Genomic DNA, 18858 nt, shown 5'->3' with positions numbered 1-18858 from the left:
GATGCTTTTCATTGAAGAGGTGGCCGCGCATTCGCAGCACTCATGCGGTCAGCTCTGCCCCTGCGAATACTACTGGCACTGGCAGGGCATTAAAAGCAGTAAAAACTGAAGCAACCTCCAATGACTCCTATGACAGCCCGGGCCCCCGGGGCCCGCAGTACGGCCTGAGACGCTCCTCCTCCTCCTGAGTCCTGACCTCCTACTTCTATATAAAAGGCCTCAGGCTTGCTCGCCCTTTAGCACACAACCACACCGCTCCGCGCTCCCTGTCGTCTCCCCCGCTCGTCCGCCCCGCGCGGCCGTTTCACCTTTCTCCCCACCGCTTCCCATCTCTCCAGCGGCGACGACTCCTGCGGAGATACACAGAGATGAGGACGAGGAGCGGGTCCCGGTATTCTAACGGCGGCGAGGTCGTTGCCTTGGTGGGGCAGAAGAGGAAGAGGTCGGCGTTGGCCGTCGCCGGTGAGTGCGCCTGCGGCGGGCGCAGGAAGCGGCTTGCCGGTGGGCCGGACTACCTGGACGCGCTCCCCGATGACCTTGTCCTCTCCATCCTGACCAAGCTCGCCGCCTCCTCCTCGGCGCCGTCCGACCTGCTTTCCGTCCATCTCACGTACGTTCGTCCGCTCATCCTTCGCTTCGTCATCGACTTCTTGTGTTCCATCAGACGGCGAACGCAACCTCTCCCTCGCGCCATCCCTGGAATGCGTGGGGGAGTGGGGGCAGTTCTGCAGTTTACGGAAACATTGGGGAACGGGTGATAGATAGGGATAAGGTGGAGGCCAAGGATCGTGCGCTGACATCTTTGTCGTTTGCAGGTGCAAGAGGCTCAACGAGCTCGGCGGCCATGACATGGTGTTCGCCAAGGCCTCGCCGGCGTCGCTGGCCGTCAAGGCGGCGGCGTGGTCCGAGCCGGCGCAGAGGTTCCTCAAGCGCTGCGCCGACGCCGGCAACCTCGAGGCCTGCTACATTCTCGGCATGGTACGCCACGCGCCCACACAACCCTAACAAGTAGAAAGTCGAGTCGATCGGATCGCTTCCGTTCTTCTCGGCTCAGGCGCCGCATGGCATGATGGATGAGTGGCTGACCTTGAGCGCATGCATGCTTTCTGTCTTCCCCTGCAGATTCGGTTCTACTGCCAGGGCAGCCGCAGCGGCGGCGCGGCGCTGCTGGCGAGAGCGGCCGTTGGCGGGCACGCCGCGGCGCTCTACTCGCTGGCGGTGATCCAGTTCAACGGCAGCGGCGGCGCTAAGTCGGACCGCGACCTGCGCGCGGGGGCGGCGCTGTGCGCGCGCGCGGCCGCGCTGGGTCACGTCGACGCGCTTCGCGAGCTGGGCCACTGCCTCCAGGACGGCTACGGCGTGCGGCGGGACCCCGCTGAAGGCCGCCGCCTCCTGGTCGCCGCGAACGCCCGCGAGCTCACCCTCGCACTCTCCGCGGCGACCGCCTCGCGCCACGCCGTCACCGCGCTACCCTTCGCCGCGGCTGCTGCTGCTGCCGCCGCCGCGGGCGGCGTCGGTGGCGGCGGGTGCCCGCTCCTGTCGGACTTTGGGTGGAGCCTCCCCGAGGCGGAGCCCCACGCGGCGAACCAGTTCATGGTGGACTGGTGGGCCTCCCGCTGCGCCGCCCAGGCCGGCGGGAAGAAGCCCGACGGCGACAGCAGCGGCGTGGACGGCAGCGACGGCGCGGAGCTCCGTCTGTGCTCCCACGTACGGTGCGGGCGGCGCGAGACGCGGCGGCACGAGTTCCGGCGGTGCTCCGTGTGCGGCGCGGCCAACTACTGCTCCCGCGCGTGCCAGGCGCTGGACTGGAAGCGCGCGCACAAGGCGCAGTGCGTGGCCATGGACCGGTGGCTCCTCGCCGGCGTTGGCGGCGGCGGCGAGGTCCCGCAACCGCAGCAGTGAGGAAACGCCGTTTCTCCCAACGGCTGACATGACGTACCAGCACTCCCCTAAACCGGGGCCGGACCACGGCTCCGCCGCAGCGGCCGTGCCGGTCGGCCCACCGTAGACCGGGCGTAGCGAAAAGGCGCGCAGGAGGAGGAAGGCGTTTCACGGCTGTTTTTTTCTCTCTTTCCACCGCACCAGCTGATGAATTGAATGAGGTTTCTCGCTGCCGTTTGGGCCCGGGTGTCGTCTTTGTCAGATGTACGTATTCTACTAGGAAAAAGCAGTAGAGATCCTCTTTTGTTTTTGTAATCTTCTGGTATTTCTAAAAGCTAGAAGCGGAGTACTAGTAGAATTCCAATTTCCAAGCCATTTTGTAATGGAGCTTTGGAGTTGAGGTTTCCATGGTGTTTTTCTGTCGCCATGTGTTTTGGTGTTTTGGATGGACGCTGTGGAGGTACGCCCAAACGGCAGTTCGGTTCGTGCGCATCGAGTTTTTGTGTATAATCGGGGTGCGGGGCGAAGTGATTAGCAGCGGCAATTGGTTGGGGTGTGTGCTGTGTGGCGAAACTTTTCCGTCTCGGGGAGTGCGAGGCTTGGAGCTTTCTCTCTGGCTGCTCATGCTGTTGGGAGCGGTGGCGGTGACTGCAAAAGTGACGTGAATTTTTAGTGGGGTTTTGTACTCACCCCTAGGGCTAGCAAAAGACGCGCCAAGATGATGAGTGCCCTGCCTTTACCGCTCCCAATACGCTATACTCCCTGCCTGCCTGAGTAGTATAGTACAAGTAGGAAAGATACGTCCTACTGGATATGCTACGTCCTAGTGCATGACACATGGCCATGGCAGCCCAAAATAGTTGCCTGTGGCTCCATTGTTTTCGTTTTCGTTTTCCTTTCTTTTTTTTTTTGGAAAACTTTCTGGTTGCCAAGGAGCTTTTCACTAAAACCTTGTTTAGTTCTAAAAAAAATTACAAAATTTTACAGCTTTTCCGTCATATCAAATCTTATAGCACATGTATTAAGTACTAAATATATATAAAAGAAATAACTAATTGCATAGTTTATTTATAATTTGCAAAACGAATCTGAAACTAGTTAGTCCATGATTAGATATATTTATCAAATATAAACGAAAGTGCTACCGTGTTCATTTTGCAAAAAAAAAAAATTGAACTAAACAACGTCTAAATGTTTTGGTAAAATTGCTGCATCAAACATCCCATGGCTCTTGTATCTGGTAACCAAGCAAAGTTGCGTGAAGACTCTTTTGGAAGTCATGCACGCATACCGGGTGGAGTACAGGAGACCGGACCTCCATCATCAGCACACACAAAAAAACTGTTCGTTCAAAATAGAGGGAAAAAAAGCGGTACTGCTTCATTGAGTACGAATATTGACACCCACATTCCAGAAACCAAAAAAAAAAAACAATGGGGGCAAGCAACAACGGCCACAGTAGCAGCAGTAGTACGAAACTTGTAGGCTCTGAACACCACCGCGTCACGCACGCACGCGAAGCACGAACCAGCAGCAAAATCCCAGCACCGGCGGCAAGCACTGCGCCCCTCGCGCCCTCCACGGTTGCACCACCCCTCTCCCCGTCCGAAGCGTTGGTTCAGCCAGCAGCCCCACCGACGCAAACGCGTGGTGTTCCAGCGACACGACACCTGCGGCAGCTCAATGCGCTGCAGCGGCACACGTATCGCCAATCAGGAGCCGCTGCGTGCGTGCGTACGTACGTACGCCCTCGTAGTATATTCCGATGAGGTTTCCTGGCCTTGCCGGCGTGGTGATCCGAACCTAGCAGATCCCATCTCGCAGTCGCAGTCGCAGTCGCAGTAGCCTGTCGCTCGGGGCGGCCGAGCGCCGCGTCGTTTCGCGACCGGCAGGCAGGCAGCTTCGTTCGTCGTCGCGCCGCGCCGCGCTGTGCGTGACCTCTGCCACCCGGCGTTCCACAGGTCGCTCTCGTGCACGGACCCGCAGACAGGTTTTCAACCTCAGCTGCACGTCCAACCAAAATCTATCTCCCACGCTCTCTGTCCATCGTTCATCCAGGGATGCATGCATGCTGACTTTTCCGGGTGCGGGACTGGAGCCTGGAACGAACTCAAGTGGATCGGACATCAGCTGCTGTGGGGAACGGGGATCATCGTGCGCGCGAATTGGAATAGAGGCCTGGTTTAGTTCGCAAAAATTTTCAAGATTTCCCGTCACATCGAATCTTTGGTCGCATGTATGGAGCATTAAATATAAACGAAAATAAAAACTAATTGTACAGTTTAAATGTAATTTGTGAGATGAATCTTTTGAGCCTAGTTACTCTATAATTGGACAATGTTTGTCAAATAAAAACGAAAGTGCTACAGTAGCCAAAACCTAAAAATTTTGCGAACTAAACAAGGCCAGAATATGGTGGTTGCAACATTACATTACGTTACATTTCATTTCATTGCAAGGTGGTGAGGAATCGAATACGGATGGATCGATCGGCGACGCTTTCGTTGTTGTCGTGGGACCCTAGCGCGTATACATTTCACCACTTATTATTCGTCGTCTTAAACGTGGAGCAAGTGTGCGAATCGTGCTTTCGTCGTGCAACTCGTCCACATCCACATGGCACGATGAAGATGATGTGGGCTCAAAGCTAAACAGCTCTGGTGTGTGTTATCTGAGGTTTTCATATTCATTTAGACATTGTTTGGACGTAGTTGATCAATTCACCGTGAAAATTCGACTACATCCAAACAAAGATCTTTTGGTGATTCCTTTAAGTTATGTCGGTAAATAGTGGCTTGTACTGAGACATCGTTTGGTTAGCCCCTTTTGAAGTTTAGTCATCTAAATCTAGTTTGGTTTAGTTAGTTTTTAACCGACCACTATGACTAAATGGGAAGGGCTTTAACCAACTAGTCACCAAATTGTGACTACAAGAAATTGGACCTCATTTTTCAATCACTTGATGCCAAACACTCTGACTAAAAGAGACTAAAAGACCTCTTTTAGTCACCCAACCAAACACCCAGTGATTAAAGTTTAGTATTGGTTCCACCTCATCTTATCGTATGTTTGGACATATGTATTGAGTATTAAATACAGACTGAGACTGTTTTAGGAAACGAAATTTTTAAGGCTAATTAGTCCATAAGGACCATGTAATGCTATAGTAAACATGTTTAATGACAAATTAATTAGGTTAAATAAATTCGTCTAGCGGATTACTAATGGATTATAATTTTTTTATTAGTATCTGAACACCCGATGCGACACACATCTCGTAAACTTTAGTCCTAGATCTAAACATTAAATGACTAAACTTTAGGATGGGAAAACCAAACAGGGCCACCGTATTTAAACATAGTTATTACTTCTGCTGCTCTTTGGAGCTCATGGAAGCTAAAAAAATTACAAGTTTTCATAACGTTGGCCAGAAAGGGATGGATATCGTGGTGAACAAAATTGATTATGCGGTATAGAATTGGGCTGATTCTGTGTCCGGGGAGCAAAAATGACTCGCTGTCGAGAACGATTTTGGAGATCAAGAGGGAAAGCTTCTTTGGTGTTGTGGCTTCCTCCTTGAAGAATGTTGTGGGTTGGACGTCTACATGGAGAAGCAACAAGTGGTGGACAAAGTAATTATAATGGATAATAGGGCCGTAGAACTTAAGAAAATGATGATGCACCTCGCCTAACTCAACATGTGGAACTATGGAGCAATTTTGTTTTGCCTGAGTAGAGCTGATCTACCAATGTAATCTCGTTCTCCACTTTATGCTGGGTTAACCTCTCTGTCATTGTAACTGTTGGTGTCAGTGCATACTCCATCCACCGGCTTAGAATAAATATTAAATCATTCACGTGAAGCGCTCATCCCTCCTGTGCTTCATAAAAAATAATGGGATATATGGATTTACTTCCTCCACTTGACAACCTCTGAAAAAAAAAATCAGGTACGAGACTCCCATATGCAGCACCATACGGCTGCCCAATGAACGCATAACACGTGGATCTTCTATTGCGAGAGTGGTTAGCTGTAGGATGCCACATACGGGAGTCTCATGTCCAATTTTTTTTCCCACAACCTTTGTGTCTTCTCTTCCCCTGCTCTCATTAGTTGAGCCTGTTCGATTGAGCTTATCTATCAGATATGTCAACCATTTAGCAATGTTTATCTCTCATACTAAATTAACGAATATTTTAACTATGGTTTTTCTGTCAAGCAAACATGTCATTAAAAATGGATGCGTAGATGTTTATATAATGTAAGCATAATTATTTATGTGCCCATATGTTTGGCTTGTAGGTTCGCTGGGATCGAGCTCACCGGATTTTGTTTAGAGCGGAGCCAAAAAGCTTATTCATTCCTGCCTGTACAATTTGCGGCCCCTAAAACATTTTTTGTGGCCATGCATATGGAAATATAGTCAAGCTAAGCTTTGTTCCTCCTAATAATTCATTGTATCGTGATCGTTAGGAACCCGGCCGTATGACTTTTTGTTGGCATGCCACAGAGTTTTACAAAAGAGAGAATCAAGTTATACCTTTGGCTCAATATCGAAGATTATTTAAAAAAAATGTGGTCTTCCGTAAGCTAGGAAACAATTTTATGATAGTACAATGCATTGTAAGAGTTGGTAATACACATTGGTGGTACATGCAGTGTCCTCTTATTAGTCTTTGTGACATATCAGTCTTGACTCTTGGAAACATGGTAATTTCCCTGATAGTGCACTAGTACTACGGCCTTGTTTAGTTCATCCAAAAAACTTAAAAACTTTTTTAAGATTCTCCGTCACATCGAATCTTGCGTCACATATACGGAGCATTAAATATAGATGAAAACAAAAGTTAATTGATAATTTTGTCTGTAAATCACGAGATGAGTCTTTTAAGCCTAGTTACTCTAAATTTGGACAATATTTGTTAAATAAAAACAAAAATACTACAGTGACGAAATCTAATTTTTTCGGATCTTTAGGCCGCAGCGCTGCAAAGACAATGGGAGGCACAGCCTAAAAAAGATCGTGAATTTCCACTATCGAGGCCCCAGGCGCAATTGACACTAGGTTTTGTTTAAAGTCAATCATGATAGATGCTGCTTCGTGTCAAGAGCCCTCGAGTGACCGATTAAATACGCCTGATGCTCCCATGATCTCTTGCTGCCATGGTCAATGCCCTACCAAGGGACAGCATCTCTTGAGAGCCGTGTGTGCCGGTTGCCTTGTACTTTTCCGGTAATTGACCTTCGTGCCTACTCCCTCTGTCCAAAAAGAGTGTCGTTTTAGGTTTTCGTGCCACAAGTTTGACTCGATTTGTAGAAAATATGTGTAATATTTGTGTCTTTAAATAAATTTGTTAAAAAACTAGACTTAAAGATCTTTCCAATGATACTAATTATGTACTATAAATATTAATAGTTTTTACTATATATTTAGTTAAAGTTATTTCCTGGAAAGCGCAAACGACACTTATTTTGGGACGGAGGGAGTAGAGGAGTAGTAGTACTACTTTGTCCATAATCTATCGCTGTTGTCACATGAAAGTGCCCGACCGTAGGTTCTTTTCTATTGGAATTGGAAGACCTTGAGCTAAACACATGCATTTCTCCCACCGGGGAAATCTTCAGAATGAAGCGTAGGAACAGAGTTCATGCGCACGTACCGTGCCCGCTGCAACTTGTGTCCATCTTCAATAATCAACATATACAACAATGATACCAGTACAAACTTCTAATTGACCAACGCAAAAACTAGCATATGTCATAACAAAAGGAAAGCAAAAACAAAAGCATGTGTAGAATATTTCCTTTGAAACAAAGTATAATACTTCCGCCAAAAGCTTCTAGAAGTATTCATCAAAACGCCTTTTTATTCACCAATGGCCAAAGCTAAAAAAAGTTTGACTCATAACAAAGACTCTTATATTTGGGACTTTATATTTGGGATTGACACGCGTTTTGTTCTAGAAGCTTTGATAATATATATTGTTCTACACATGTATATTGAGAATATGAGGCTATAGATATTGTATTTATCTTTTTTTTTATCATGAATCATATACCTTTCATAATATATATAGCTTTTAAAAACATACGTAGGCTCTCATATACTACTTGCCAAAGCGCGGTATTGGAGAGTGTGTGGTTGTCCTAAGGACAGTCGCAATGGTTAATTTTCGTAGTATAGTATTAATAAGGATGTCAAGTAAACAAAATATTGATGTGACACTGAAATTAAAGAATAGAGATAAAATAACTTTTTATATAAGAAATTATGTCTACATAGGAACACGACAAAAAAACAGTGATAAGTTCATGATAGGAGAGAAGGTCGTAGGTGGCTGGATACAAAATTTGAACTTGAAACCGTATGCATTATGAATAAAGTTTCCATGTGTAGCCTGTATACTAATTGGCAAGTATAAAAACTGTCTCATGTTTTATAGTTAATTAGGACTACCCTAAGAGGCTTATTTGGATGGGTAGAATAATATCATTTGGAAGATTTAGCGTATACATGTTTTATTTAAATCGGAAGTTCCAATAGCTTGTAAGCAATGTAAATGAGATCATGGCCGGCGTAATATTCTTCCCGGCTGCCATCACTCCTTGTCAATGGTTTTCCAATACCGGAGCCACATCCATCATGTGGCAGATGCCGGAGAGCAACAAGCAAACCATTGGAAAAGCAAGAAAAGGGAGCAGCTAGCAGGCAGCGGCGGACAGATGATTCTGCACTACATGTTGAGACATTTGACCAAGGGCTTTCGTGTAGGGTCGCTGCAACTTGCATCTGGGACAGGTGGAACCGTAGTGCCAGTTTTAGTAGGCAATCATGCCACATTTAGGCTGAAACTAATTAAGCTAATAAAAATATAATTTCTTCAACGCTTTCATTTGTACTACTGTATTTGTTTCTCAAGACTGAGAGTACTAATTAAGAGCTTGTTTAACAGGGCTTCGAGAGCAGCTCCAATCTGACTCGTTTTCCTACTAAGAGCTCGTTTAACAGGAATCATCCAAGAAACGGATCCAACGAAGAAGCTCAAAGGAGCTTGACTCGTTTTCCTACTGAGCGGGCGAAGCTGTGAAATCATGTTTTCTCTTGACCCCTTACAAATTTAGCATAAACTATGCATAACAAAACTGATATTGTAGCTATTTTTAGCGAACATTATGCGTAACAATGAGAAGAGTTAGAGCCAGAGCTCTACTAAATTAACTAGCCCTAACTCAATTCCAAAAATGATGCAATCAAGCCAAAATTTCTTAATTTTGATTCAAGTTTATATGAAATAATATCAGGCTAAAAATAGATAAACTAGGAAAATATATTTCAGGATAAATTAACGATACTTATTTACTTTTTCTACATGATAATTAATATATTTTTATATAAACTTGATTAAACTTAAGCTCTGTTTGATCTAGCACTGTTTTAAAGCTGCATAGAGGGTATTCTGAAATGGCGGTCCATCACGTGACCCCAGCTGCCTTCACTGGCCGTTAGGACGTTGACAAAGCTGGCTGTGTCCTACTAGTACATGCATGCACGGGATGGAGCTGAAAAGGAAGATATGTTGCTGTGCTGCGCAGGAAAATGGAAATGCCGGTGATGCTCCCCGTGGCTGCTGCTGGAGGCTGGAACGCTGCGCAATTTTCTGCAGCAGGCACGTACCACTACCACCCCATCCACCCGGTGCGTGGATGTGGATCTCTGACTGGTCGATGGACCTGCTCCTCTGGCACACCGCACGCCGCGCTGCGCGATGACGCCGGATCAGCAGATCGGGAATCCGATGCGTGTGCGCTGCGGTGTCGGCACCTAGCTGCTGTACTCCGCCGCTCCAGAGGAATACTGGTCGCAGCTCCTAGCAGCAGCAGGTTTCCTAAAAAAAAAAAATCAAAATTCATCGTTAATCTTACGACATATGAATAAAATATTAAATATAAATGCACCAAGATTACACAACATGACACCATTGTTATTGGCGCTAGAACAAGTACTATTGTTACAGAATAGTTGACATAACTTTATTGTAGTACAATTTATTAGGAAGCCAACTTCTTAGCTCAAACTCTTGGTTTCAATCCTTGAGTGTTGTATGTTTTTTTATTTTATTTTAATAAGCTAACAACAAAAATAATTTAAACTTCGTTATTATTAATATGAGAGAACACTATTTACAATTTTCTAATTTATTTTTTGCTAAAATTTAATAAGTAATAAAATAAGAAACAATAGCTAAGTTTGATAATTTTTCTTGTATATAAATAAATTATAAAATAGTGAATAGTGTTATCTCATGTTAATAATAACTAAGTTTAGAGAACACGAAAGTTATTATTAACATGTATTTATATAAACGAAAAATAATCTAAACTTAATTTGCTTATTATAATGTAGCAAAAATAAATAAATAAATTACAAAATAATACTTCATTTTAATAAAAGAAAAAAAATCTAAACTTAGTTATTATTAATATGAGAGAACACTATTCATTATTTTATAATCAATTTTTTGCTATATTAATAAGCAATAAAACAAGAAACAATAACTAAGTAAAAAAAAAATCTAGCACTAGAGGATTAAACCTAGGTGCTTACTAACCAGTTGGACTACAATATAGTTGTGTCAATTATTTTGGAACAATAATACTTGTTCTAGCAGTTTGATGCCAATGATAATAACGTAAATGCTGTTGGCGCCACGCCAAACTAATGGTATATTTCCTGAGAACATTCCGTCAAGGATATATTTGAGAAGATCTTTCGAAAGAAGACTAAAAAATAAAAAAAGATGGGCAGACGCCATCCCCAATCCAGAATCCCAATGGCTTGCCGCGTCCGACAGGCCACGCGCATTATGGTCTTATGAGTTCGTCCGCTGTTATCGGATGGATCGCTGGACGGGACCGATGATCATGATTCATGCATGGATCATGGATGGATCGGCACGGCACGGCACGGCAGGGCCGAGCAGCAAGCAGTTCAGCACCCGCCCGCGATGGACGACCTACCGAACCGACGGTGTTATATTATTTGTTTTTATTTATTTATTTATTTATTTATTATTATGAGAGCTGAGAGCATCTTGTGATCTTCTTGGAATCACGGCCAGACACATGTGTATACTTTCCTAGAGAGTCTCTCGTGATCCTGAAGTGATTACTCCAATCGGAATAATACAAGTACTACCATTGAACCCAAATACCGGAGAAGTTACTCCTTTAGCTTTCTAACCCGACAAAGTACCTGCCTCAAAATAGTATTCTCTCTATCTAGAATAATTACTTTTTATTCATGTCTCATGATATAAAACGTGGTCTCTCTAGACACAGGTACATTGATGCATTAGTAATGATGTTACGAGACAAAATTAAATATATTTATTGATCTTTAAATCAAAGATGATTACGTCTTATATACTAGAACAGAGTGAGTAGTTTTTGGTGGTGGTTTCACTTGGCACAAGAATACCATATGTCTTTACTTTTTTAATTATGCCATCTTTTATTAAATATTTTAGCGTCTAAGTTATCCCAAATAAAAAGAAATTTCAACTAAAAAGTTTTATGATGTATTGATTTGGTATTAATTTGATGGTATTAATTTGGTACTATAAATCTCAATATTCTTTTAGAAATTCGGTTAAAGTTTTAAAAGTTGTATTTAACATAAGTTTAAAAGTTGAAGCTTTTAGGAATAAAGGGAGTATATCTACTACAAATTTCAACTAAAATGTCTTGATTTTTCTTTGTGCATTTATATAGGTTTAAAACAAAAGCGTTTTCTTTTGTTGGAGAGAGAACAGTAGTACTGAGGAGGGCACTCACAATGCAGATTCTATCGTAGAGTCTAATTATTTATTACCTCAAACAATGTGAATTTAGAGTCTAAATAAGACTCCTACCTTTTTTTCAATAAATATATTGTCATATAAGTAAAATATCATAAATAATATGTAATTAATTGTGTTAGACTCTCTGAGTCTATAGAGCGATCGACTGACGGTGAGTCATCCGACACAGGGAGGAGTTTTTTTCTTTGCCATAAATACAATCAATCAACCCTGACGGAGCATTGAAGGCATTGAATAAACGGTCAAAAATCCGTCGCGCGGCGCTGCTTGGCAACATCATTTATTTATTGTACTGTACTCAAATTAACTCTACCGCGCGTAGAAGAGTCAGCCAAGGCCGGGGCCACTTTGGTTTTGTAGTAGATTTCGACGAGGGATCTAACCGAGAGTCACATCACTAATACATCACCAATGCAACATTGTTGCCAACTCCATAACCATCCATCACGGGCGGAAGCGTGGCAAAATCATGGCGAAAAACACTGGAAAACACACTCGAAGCCAGCCAGCGGCATCCATCAGGATTCAGGATCACGCTGCTGGTAGCTTGTGCATGACCCTGACTGGCTGTTTCATGGACGACGGACAGGGATGCCCTAGCGACGAAGAAAGCACGCGAACGAAAACACCGCGAGCGATCGAGGTTTACGCACGAGTAAACAACAACACATATTGCATGGTGACGCCGGCGGGGCACCTATTATTAGTCTCCCTGCTTTGCCTTTACTCGTGCGCTTAGCTTGGGCACGACAGGGGTTCACAAGAAAGCAGCGGTGCCAAGAAAGGGAATTCCTTTCCTGCTCGGCTTCAAAGTCCACTGGGAGCACGAGAGGCGTCACGCGATTTTTGGGCACTCATCACTTTGATCATGGACTCCTTCGCCGGCCTGCTGCTTTTCGCTAGCTGTGAAACCTGGACTTGGCCTTGCCCCTTTTTTTTTAAACCTTTTTGGCGAGTGCAAGTGCAATCGACGCCTTTGCGTTGCGGTTAATTAAGCCTACCTCTCCCCCCTTTTGTTTCTTTTTTTAAAGGTCTACTAATTTACCGGCTGCTTCTTCTCCGGCCCGTCTTCCACCTCAACCACGGCCGGTCAAAAAGAGCACGGGTGGGGTAATAATTAATCATCACTCATCAGAGCTAGCTAAGCCTAAGAGCAAGACCAAATGGGGGAGGGTCCATTCCCACGTCCGTCCCAAATGGAGCCTCCTCAGCTGCTCGTGGCACGCTCTTTAGGCCTTGTTTAGTTTCCAAAAAATTTTGCAAAATTTTTCAGATTCCCCGTCACATCGAATCTTTAGACGCATGCATGGTGTATTAAATATAGACGAAAATAAAAACTAATTGCATAGTTTGGTCGGAATTGATGAGATGAATCTTTTGAGCCTAGTTAGTCCATGATTGGACAATATTTGTCACAAACAAACAAAAGTGCTACAGTACCTGTTTTGCAAAAATTTTTTGGAACTAAACAAGGCTTAGGCAGTGATCCATTCCAGGGAGAGCTGATGGATGTTGCATACAGCATTATATTTGCCTGAAATGGGACCATCCTACTAGTTAAGCTCCTTGGTGTGAGGAATATATAGTGGATTAATTGAAAGGAGATATGGTCCTGTTTCTTATCCCCTTGTATGTATCTGTTTTTTGTACTATAAAAACAAAATCAAACCATCCCTGAACATTTGCATTTTATTACAATTATAAGTTGCTCCTCCCCCTATGCTAGCCCACAACGAGGAAGTATTCAAGGCCTGATAGTGAAATTGAAAGGAATGGGACGGGGGTTAAAGGGACAGATGGTAGTGGGAGCAGTACAAGGAATCCAAGGCCTGAAAGAAGAAAAAGCATCGCATCGGCGCACGCACACACATGCCATTGCCCCATCGGATCCACGCTATCTGCTCACATTCTGTCTTTCCCACTCCCACCTCTCTCACTGCCTCCCTTTAATAATTTCGTCCAAACAAAACCCATAAAAAAAATAAAGCCAAGTCAAAAGCAGAAAGAGGATAGAAAAAAAACGGGTAAAAAGGAAGAACGAGCTCGTCAAAGAGACACTAGAGATTCTCCAAATGCTTCTCTCCCTCACTCTATCTTCTTTTTTCAAAAACAAAAAAAGTCATCTTCAGATTCGATCCCTCAAGCACGACACAACGGGAAGAACAAAAGGCCAACATAATAGACTAAACCTTTTATCCCTCTTTTTTTTTCAAAAAAGAAAAGGAGAAGCAGTAATAAAAAGGGCATGTTGCTCACAAGAGCTTCATGAGTTGTTGTGAGCTGATTTTTTTACCAAACACTTATTTTCAAAACAGTTTTATGAGTGAAACTGTTTTTCTCATCCTCTCGCAAAGACATGAGCTGAGATAAGGCGGCGAAAGCTATTGCACCAAGTGTGTGACTTTTTTTTATTCGGATTTGAAGCCCACTAGCAGCAGGCATTCTCCTCTCGCCGGCCGGAGTGGAGTGGTGACGGCTGCACACCACTGGGCACTCGCAGCTGCAGCTTCAGTGATGGAGTTGGGGGGTCGTCGACGCGCACGTGCATGCGTGTGGATCAAGCCGCTAAGCTAAGCTAAGCTGCTTTATTTCCCAACAAGTCATAAGGCACTAGACGTGCAAGTGGAGAGCAGCCACGCAACGCAAGTAGTCGACGACCTTGTTGAGATTGAGAAAGGCCGCCGGAAGGCCATTGGCTTGATCGTCACGACCCAACTTTGCTCATATCCAATGTGAATTATTGGGGACGATCCACAGGCCGCCCGGGATCCATGGGTGGCGCGTGCCGGGCGATCTGAGTGTGACGAGCGCACGGTGACTGAATCTAGTTCGACAGAGATACTTGTAATTAACTTGAGCTTTTTACAGGCCTTGTTTACTTCCTCAACGAAATTTTTTCGGAACACCGTAGCACTTTCGTTTGTTAGTGGTAATTATTGTCCAATCATGGACTAACTAGGATCAAAAGATTCGTCTCGTAAATTTCGACCAAACTGTGCAATTAGTTTTTAATTTCATTTATATTTAATACTCCATGCATGTGTATAATGATTCGATGTGATGGGGAATCTTGAAAAGTTTTTGGATTTTGAGTGGAAGTAAACAAGGCCACAATGTAAAACTAGATTCAGTCACTAGATTTAGAGGGCTGGACTAACAGAGGACATCCTCTCTGTTAACCTATGCTAGCGTAGGAATGCAAGTTTTGCTTTCTCTGAGTAGGTAGGTCACTGGGTCAGCACAATAACCCGTTTCACTTGTGCTCTGACGCAGTAGCGGGAAATCTCTCTTTTTTTTTTAAATGGTGTTTGGTGGAGCCCCGGTCCATTTTGGCTCCTCCTACGAATTTTATGCAGTCATTTTTATACCAGCTTCCTATATATTTTAGTGTCCTGATCATTAAGGAACGGCCAGGTGACGGCGTAACCGCCTTCCTCCTCCTTGTGCACGTCTGAAATCGAGCACCTAACAGATTACAATTCCCTTTTTATACACGTTTTCTCAACATAAACCAGAGCCGATGAAACCTTTGTTTTCAGCTCCACTAATTTCGTTTCGGCTTCTAATAACCTGAAACAAGTGGAATAGAAATGTACTGTCGTAAGATACAGGTGAAGTAGTAGGATGGTAAAAGGCACCGCCCGTTTTTTTCATTGAACGTTAACTGTGACGTTGATACTGATTTGGGGGACAGTTGGCCCTCTTGTGAACATGCATGGCTGCAGTGTGCGGATGGATACATCCATCTCGTGGAAGCAGATGCGGCCTTGAACACAACAGCAAGCGTGTTGTCAAAGCCACAGGAACGACTCTTGCTCGGAGCTCAGACCAGCAGGACGCCGGAGGACGACCGGGAGCAGCCTGCAGGACCACACACCCTCTCTCACTCTCACTCTAGCATCAGCTGCTAGTGCTAGAGCTACAGCTACCTAACAGTGAGAGCTTGAGCTTGAAAAGGGCGCGGCGGCCGGATATGATATGATATGACCGCAACAGGCATCAGCAGCAGCATTTGAATCATCATCAGAGCACGCATTAAGGTAGGGGATTGCTTTGCATGCTTGCGTAATCAGGGCTTGGAGGATGATTGGGTACGGTGGTGCATGAATGCATCGCCACGACATGCAGAGCAGATGGAGTTTAATACAGATCTCGTCTCTGGGGGTCCTTTTAATCAGGGGCACGGATCCGTGCTTCCTGCTGCTTTTGTTTATGGCAATGGCAGCCCCGTCCCCGGCTGGACGATGATGGATTGATTGGCTTTACAAGGAGCAGCAGCTCATACGTCAGACGGCTGTTCTGTGTAGTGAGAGTGAGAGACCGAGAGTACGTGTATAGTAGTACCTGATTGCAGCTGCACACGGATCGCTTTTATGTTTGTGTTTTGGTGTACGCACTGTAGTACAACGCAGGACGCACAGCCAGGGGGGACATGGACACTGAGGGCCCATTTATGTAGGAGTACTACTATCATCTAACGGATTTTATTTGGTTTGAGAATACAAATAAACGAGTTACTACTTGACGTATACTACTAGGTTGATCATGCGTACTTTTGCAGAACCCCTTGTAGATGTACACATGTAGTAGACGACAGTCGTAGTACTCCTACTTACTATATTTGTCTGATCCATCCATGTGCAGTGCAATGCCTTAATTGTTTCTGAAAACAGAATGCATGAGATGGAAGCAAACCTAACTCTTGGAACAGGCCTCACGATCAGCGGAAACCAACACCCACCTAACTCATGTGCAAGCCACGACCTTTGCGATGACTTGCCATGGCAGCAGGAGGGCTACCTAAGGTCCTAGTCTCTGACTGTACTGCGTCATTAGCTTAAGAGTACCGATGACTGATCTACCGCCGCTCCTCCTCGCCTACCCTAACCCGGCCAACCACACATCAATATCGCCGCTTCAAACAAAAAGACCCAGAAGACGCGCAGCGCCTTTAAACTAATTTTCTGGTCGACTGTCTGATCAAAATGTTCAGTATCTATCTGTTTGATCGCCTTTAACCACATATTCAGATACTTAATTTCAGATACATGTGATAATGTTGATATCTGTTTATTATATCCATACTTAAATGTAAAACTGAGAATGCAGCTGCTCCTACTACCTCTGCATGCATGGCCTCTGCATTGTTGGCTTGTGCGGTGCGTTTTGGTTGCTTCGGGTTCAGGTTCAGGCAGGCCGATCGACCAACTCCGACCACCACATGCGTGCGTGGGGTCTCCTCTCCGGCCGCCGCGTGATCCGTGGACCGCCGAGAAGTCTCCCCGCGGGGCGGGGCACCACCACGACGTATTAGTACGGTGGCTCCGGCCGGCAGGGCGGACGGAGGCGAGGGGTGGATTAGAGCGCACGAAACCGATGGATCGTGAGGGCAGATCAGCTGCCTTTTTAGAGTTTTCTGCCTGACCCTGACGAGATCCCAATCATCAGTACTACTACTTTCTACCTGTGATCTAGCCACCATCTAGCTAGGTTCCGGTTGGTTGGTGATGCTAATTTAGCAAGCTGCTCTCCAATTGCGGACAAGAGAATCGCTGGCATGCACGACACCTTAATTTGCGCTAGCTTTGGACGAAACGAGCCCATGCATAAACGTGCATGCATGTCCTTGCATTGTGTGTCTGCTCGCTCCATCGGGGGACGACGCGGCAAACTCCACGTATTGTCTGTTTTTTCCCCCCTTGTTGCTTGGGCAATTCAAATGACCTGCATACCATTATTATCAACTGGAGTGTGCTGTCATGGGAAACTGGAAGACAGAGAGGTTAGGGTGCGGGGAGTGTAGTTCTTTATGACTTTTCTGGCTCTTGTTCAATCCAATCAAGTCCAGTGTGAAATGAACCTCGGCTTTGCCCTAACAATCAACCTGATTTGACACTGCCTAGACTTATTGGGAGCTGGCTTCAGGTTGAAATGCAGCCATTTCCAAACAAGGCCTACTTATTACAACTCCCCCCTGACCGGCGAGCAACACAAGGCTTATCACATCAAAGACTAACCACCACTAATAATCAACAAAACTCGCAGAGAACGAATTCGGTGGTTTAATTAATTATAAGGCGTTCTCACTTTAATTGCATGTTCAATTTTAGAAAAACCAAGCAAAAATAGCCGGCTCAATTCTGCAGCTGCAGCTCTGCAGGGCGCATGTGAGGCAGAGGACACGCATCAAGTCCAAAAGTGGCGCCGAGGGTTAGTTGGTTAGGGCGTTTTGTGCCACTGTCACCTAACAGGTGTAGCCTAGTGACTGGTGGTGACTGCTGACAGAGCGAGACATGGAGGGAGAGTAGTTAGCTAGCTAGGGCAACATAGGTTGTTGTTGTTCATCAGGGGTCCCAACCCAATGCAATGTGAGGATGCAATTATGCAACTGATGAGAGGAACACACAACAACACACTCAAGTCAAGGGCATCTACCTGTTGCTGTCCAATTAATCAGCTTCCTTGCTATCTCAGCCAAAGCAGGCCGGCCGGCAGCTGGGGGGGAAGAAGAGCACAACTGAAGGAAAGGGGAGCCGGCTCATGCCCATGCTCATGCAGCATGGATGCATGACCAAATGTTATTGTTGTTGTTGCTGCTGCTGCTGCTGCCCGGGCCACCAGCATGCCTGTCTGCCTACTGGCTTGCTTGTTAGTAAATGTTAATAACTGCACATGTGCTTAGTTGCTTGCTTACAGGTGCATGGCTTTGCGTTTCAGGGAAGAGAAAACACACACAGGGATTGGAGTTAATCATGCATGCACGGCCGTCCAAAAAGGCCGTGTGGCCTCACATGCATGCATGCTTGCAGTTGCAGCGGCCTCACAGCTGATGGATGGTTAGATAGAGAGAGCTAGCTTCCTTCACATCGTCTCATCGAAACGAAATGATGGCGCCTCACATGCGCTGCAACTGTCATTTGTAGCAAGATCCACAGTTAATACCACTATTGCCTGCTGCCCGGGGCCTTGCATTCCATTGGGGGCCAGGGCAGATGGATGGATGGATGATGAGACGAGGGAAGCAGCTGTGCTGTGCGCGTGGCCGGCGGTGGTGTATGTTACAGTACCCTGATCACAAGGGAAAAATCACTGTTCCCTGGATTTGATTGGTGCAGC

The 18858-nt window shown here is 45.5% G+C and overlaps 1 protein-coding gene across 1 annotated transcript; it reads left to right on the top strand.

Annotated features, from left to right (window-relative positions):
- LOC8079805 (F-box protein At1g67340) lies at positions 213-2303 on the top strand. The gene is made up of 3 exons (XM_002458954.2): positions 213-610; positions 816-978; positions 1123-2303. The coding sequence occupies exons 1-3, from the start codon at positions 369-371 to the stop codon at positions 1900-1902; spliced, it is 1185 nt and encodes a 394-aa protein (XP_002458999.2). The 5' UTR covers positions 213-368; the 3' UTR covers positions 1903-2303.

This window comes from Sorghum bicolor, chromosome 3 (genome assembly GCF_000003195.3).
Source record: "Sorghum bicolor cultivar BTx623 chromosome 3, Sorghum_bicolor_NCBIv3, whole genome shotgun sequence".
In the NCBI taxonomy this organism is placed as follows: Eukaryota; Viridiplantae; Streptophyta; class Magnoliopsida; order Poales; family Poaceae; genus Sorghum; species Sorghum bicolor.
The sequence above is the reverse complement of the archived record's forward strand: the minus strand, read 5'-3'. Positions and strand labels throughout refer to the sequence as shown.

Bases quoted from the DNA above. Each gene is read 5' to 3' on its own strand.
- LOC8079805 (XM_002458954.2), top strand. From the start codon at position 369: ATGAGGACGAGGAGCGGGTCCCGGTATTCTAACGGCGGCGAGGTCGTT. The intron at 611-815 runs GTACGTTCGTCC...TGTCGTTTGCAG, and splicing joins CTGCTTTCCGTCCATCTCAC to GTGCAAGAGGCTCAACGAGC. The intron at 979-1,122 runs GTACGCCACGCG...CTTCCCCTGCAG, and splicing joins CCTGCTACATTCTCGGCATG to ATTCGGTTCTACTGCCAGGG.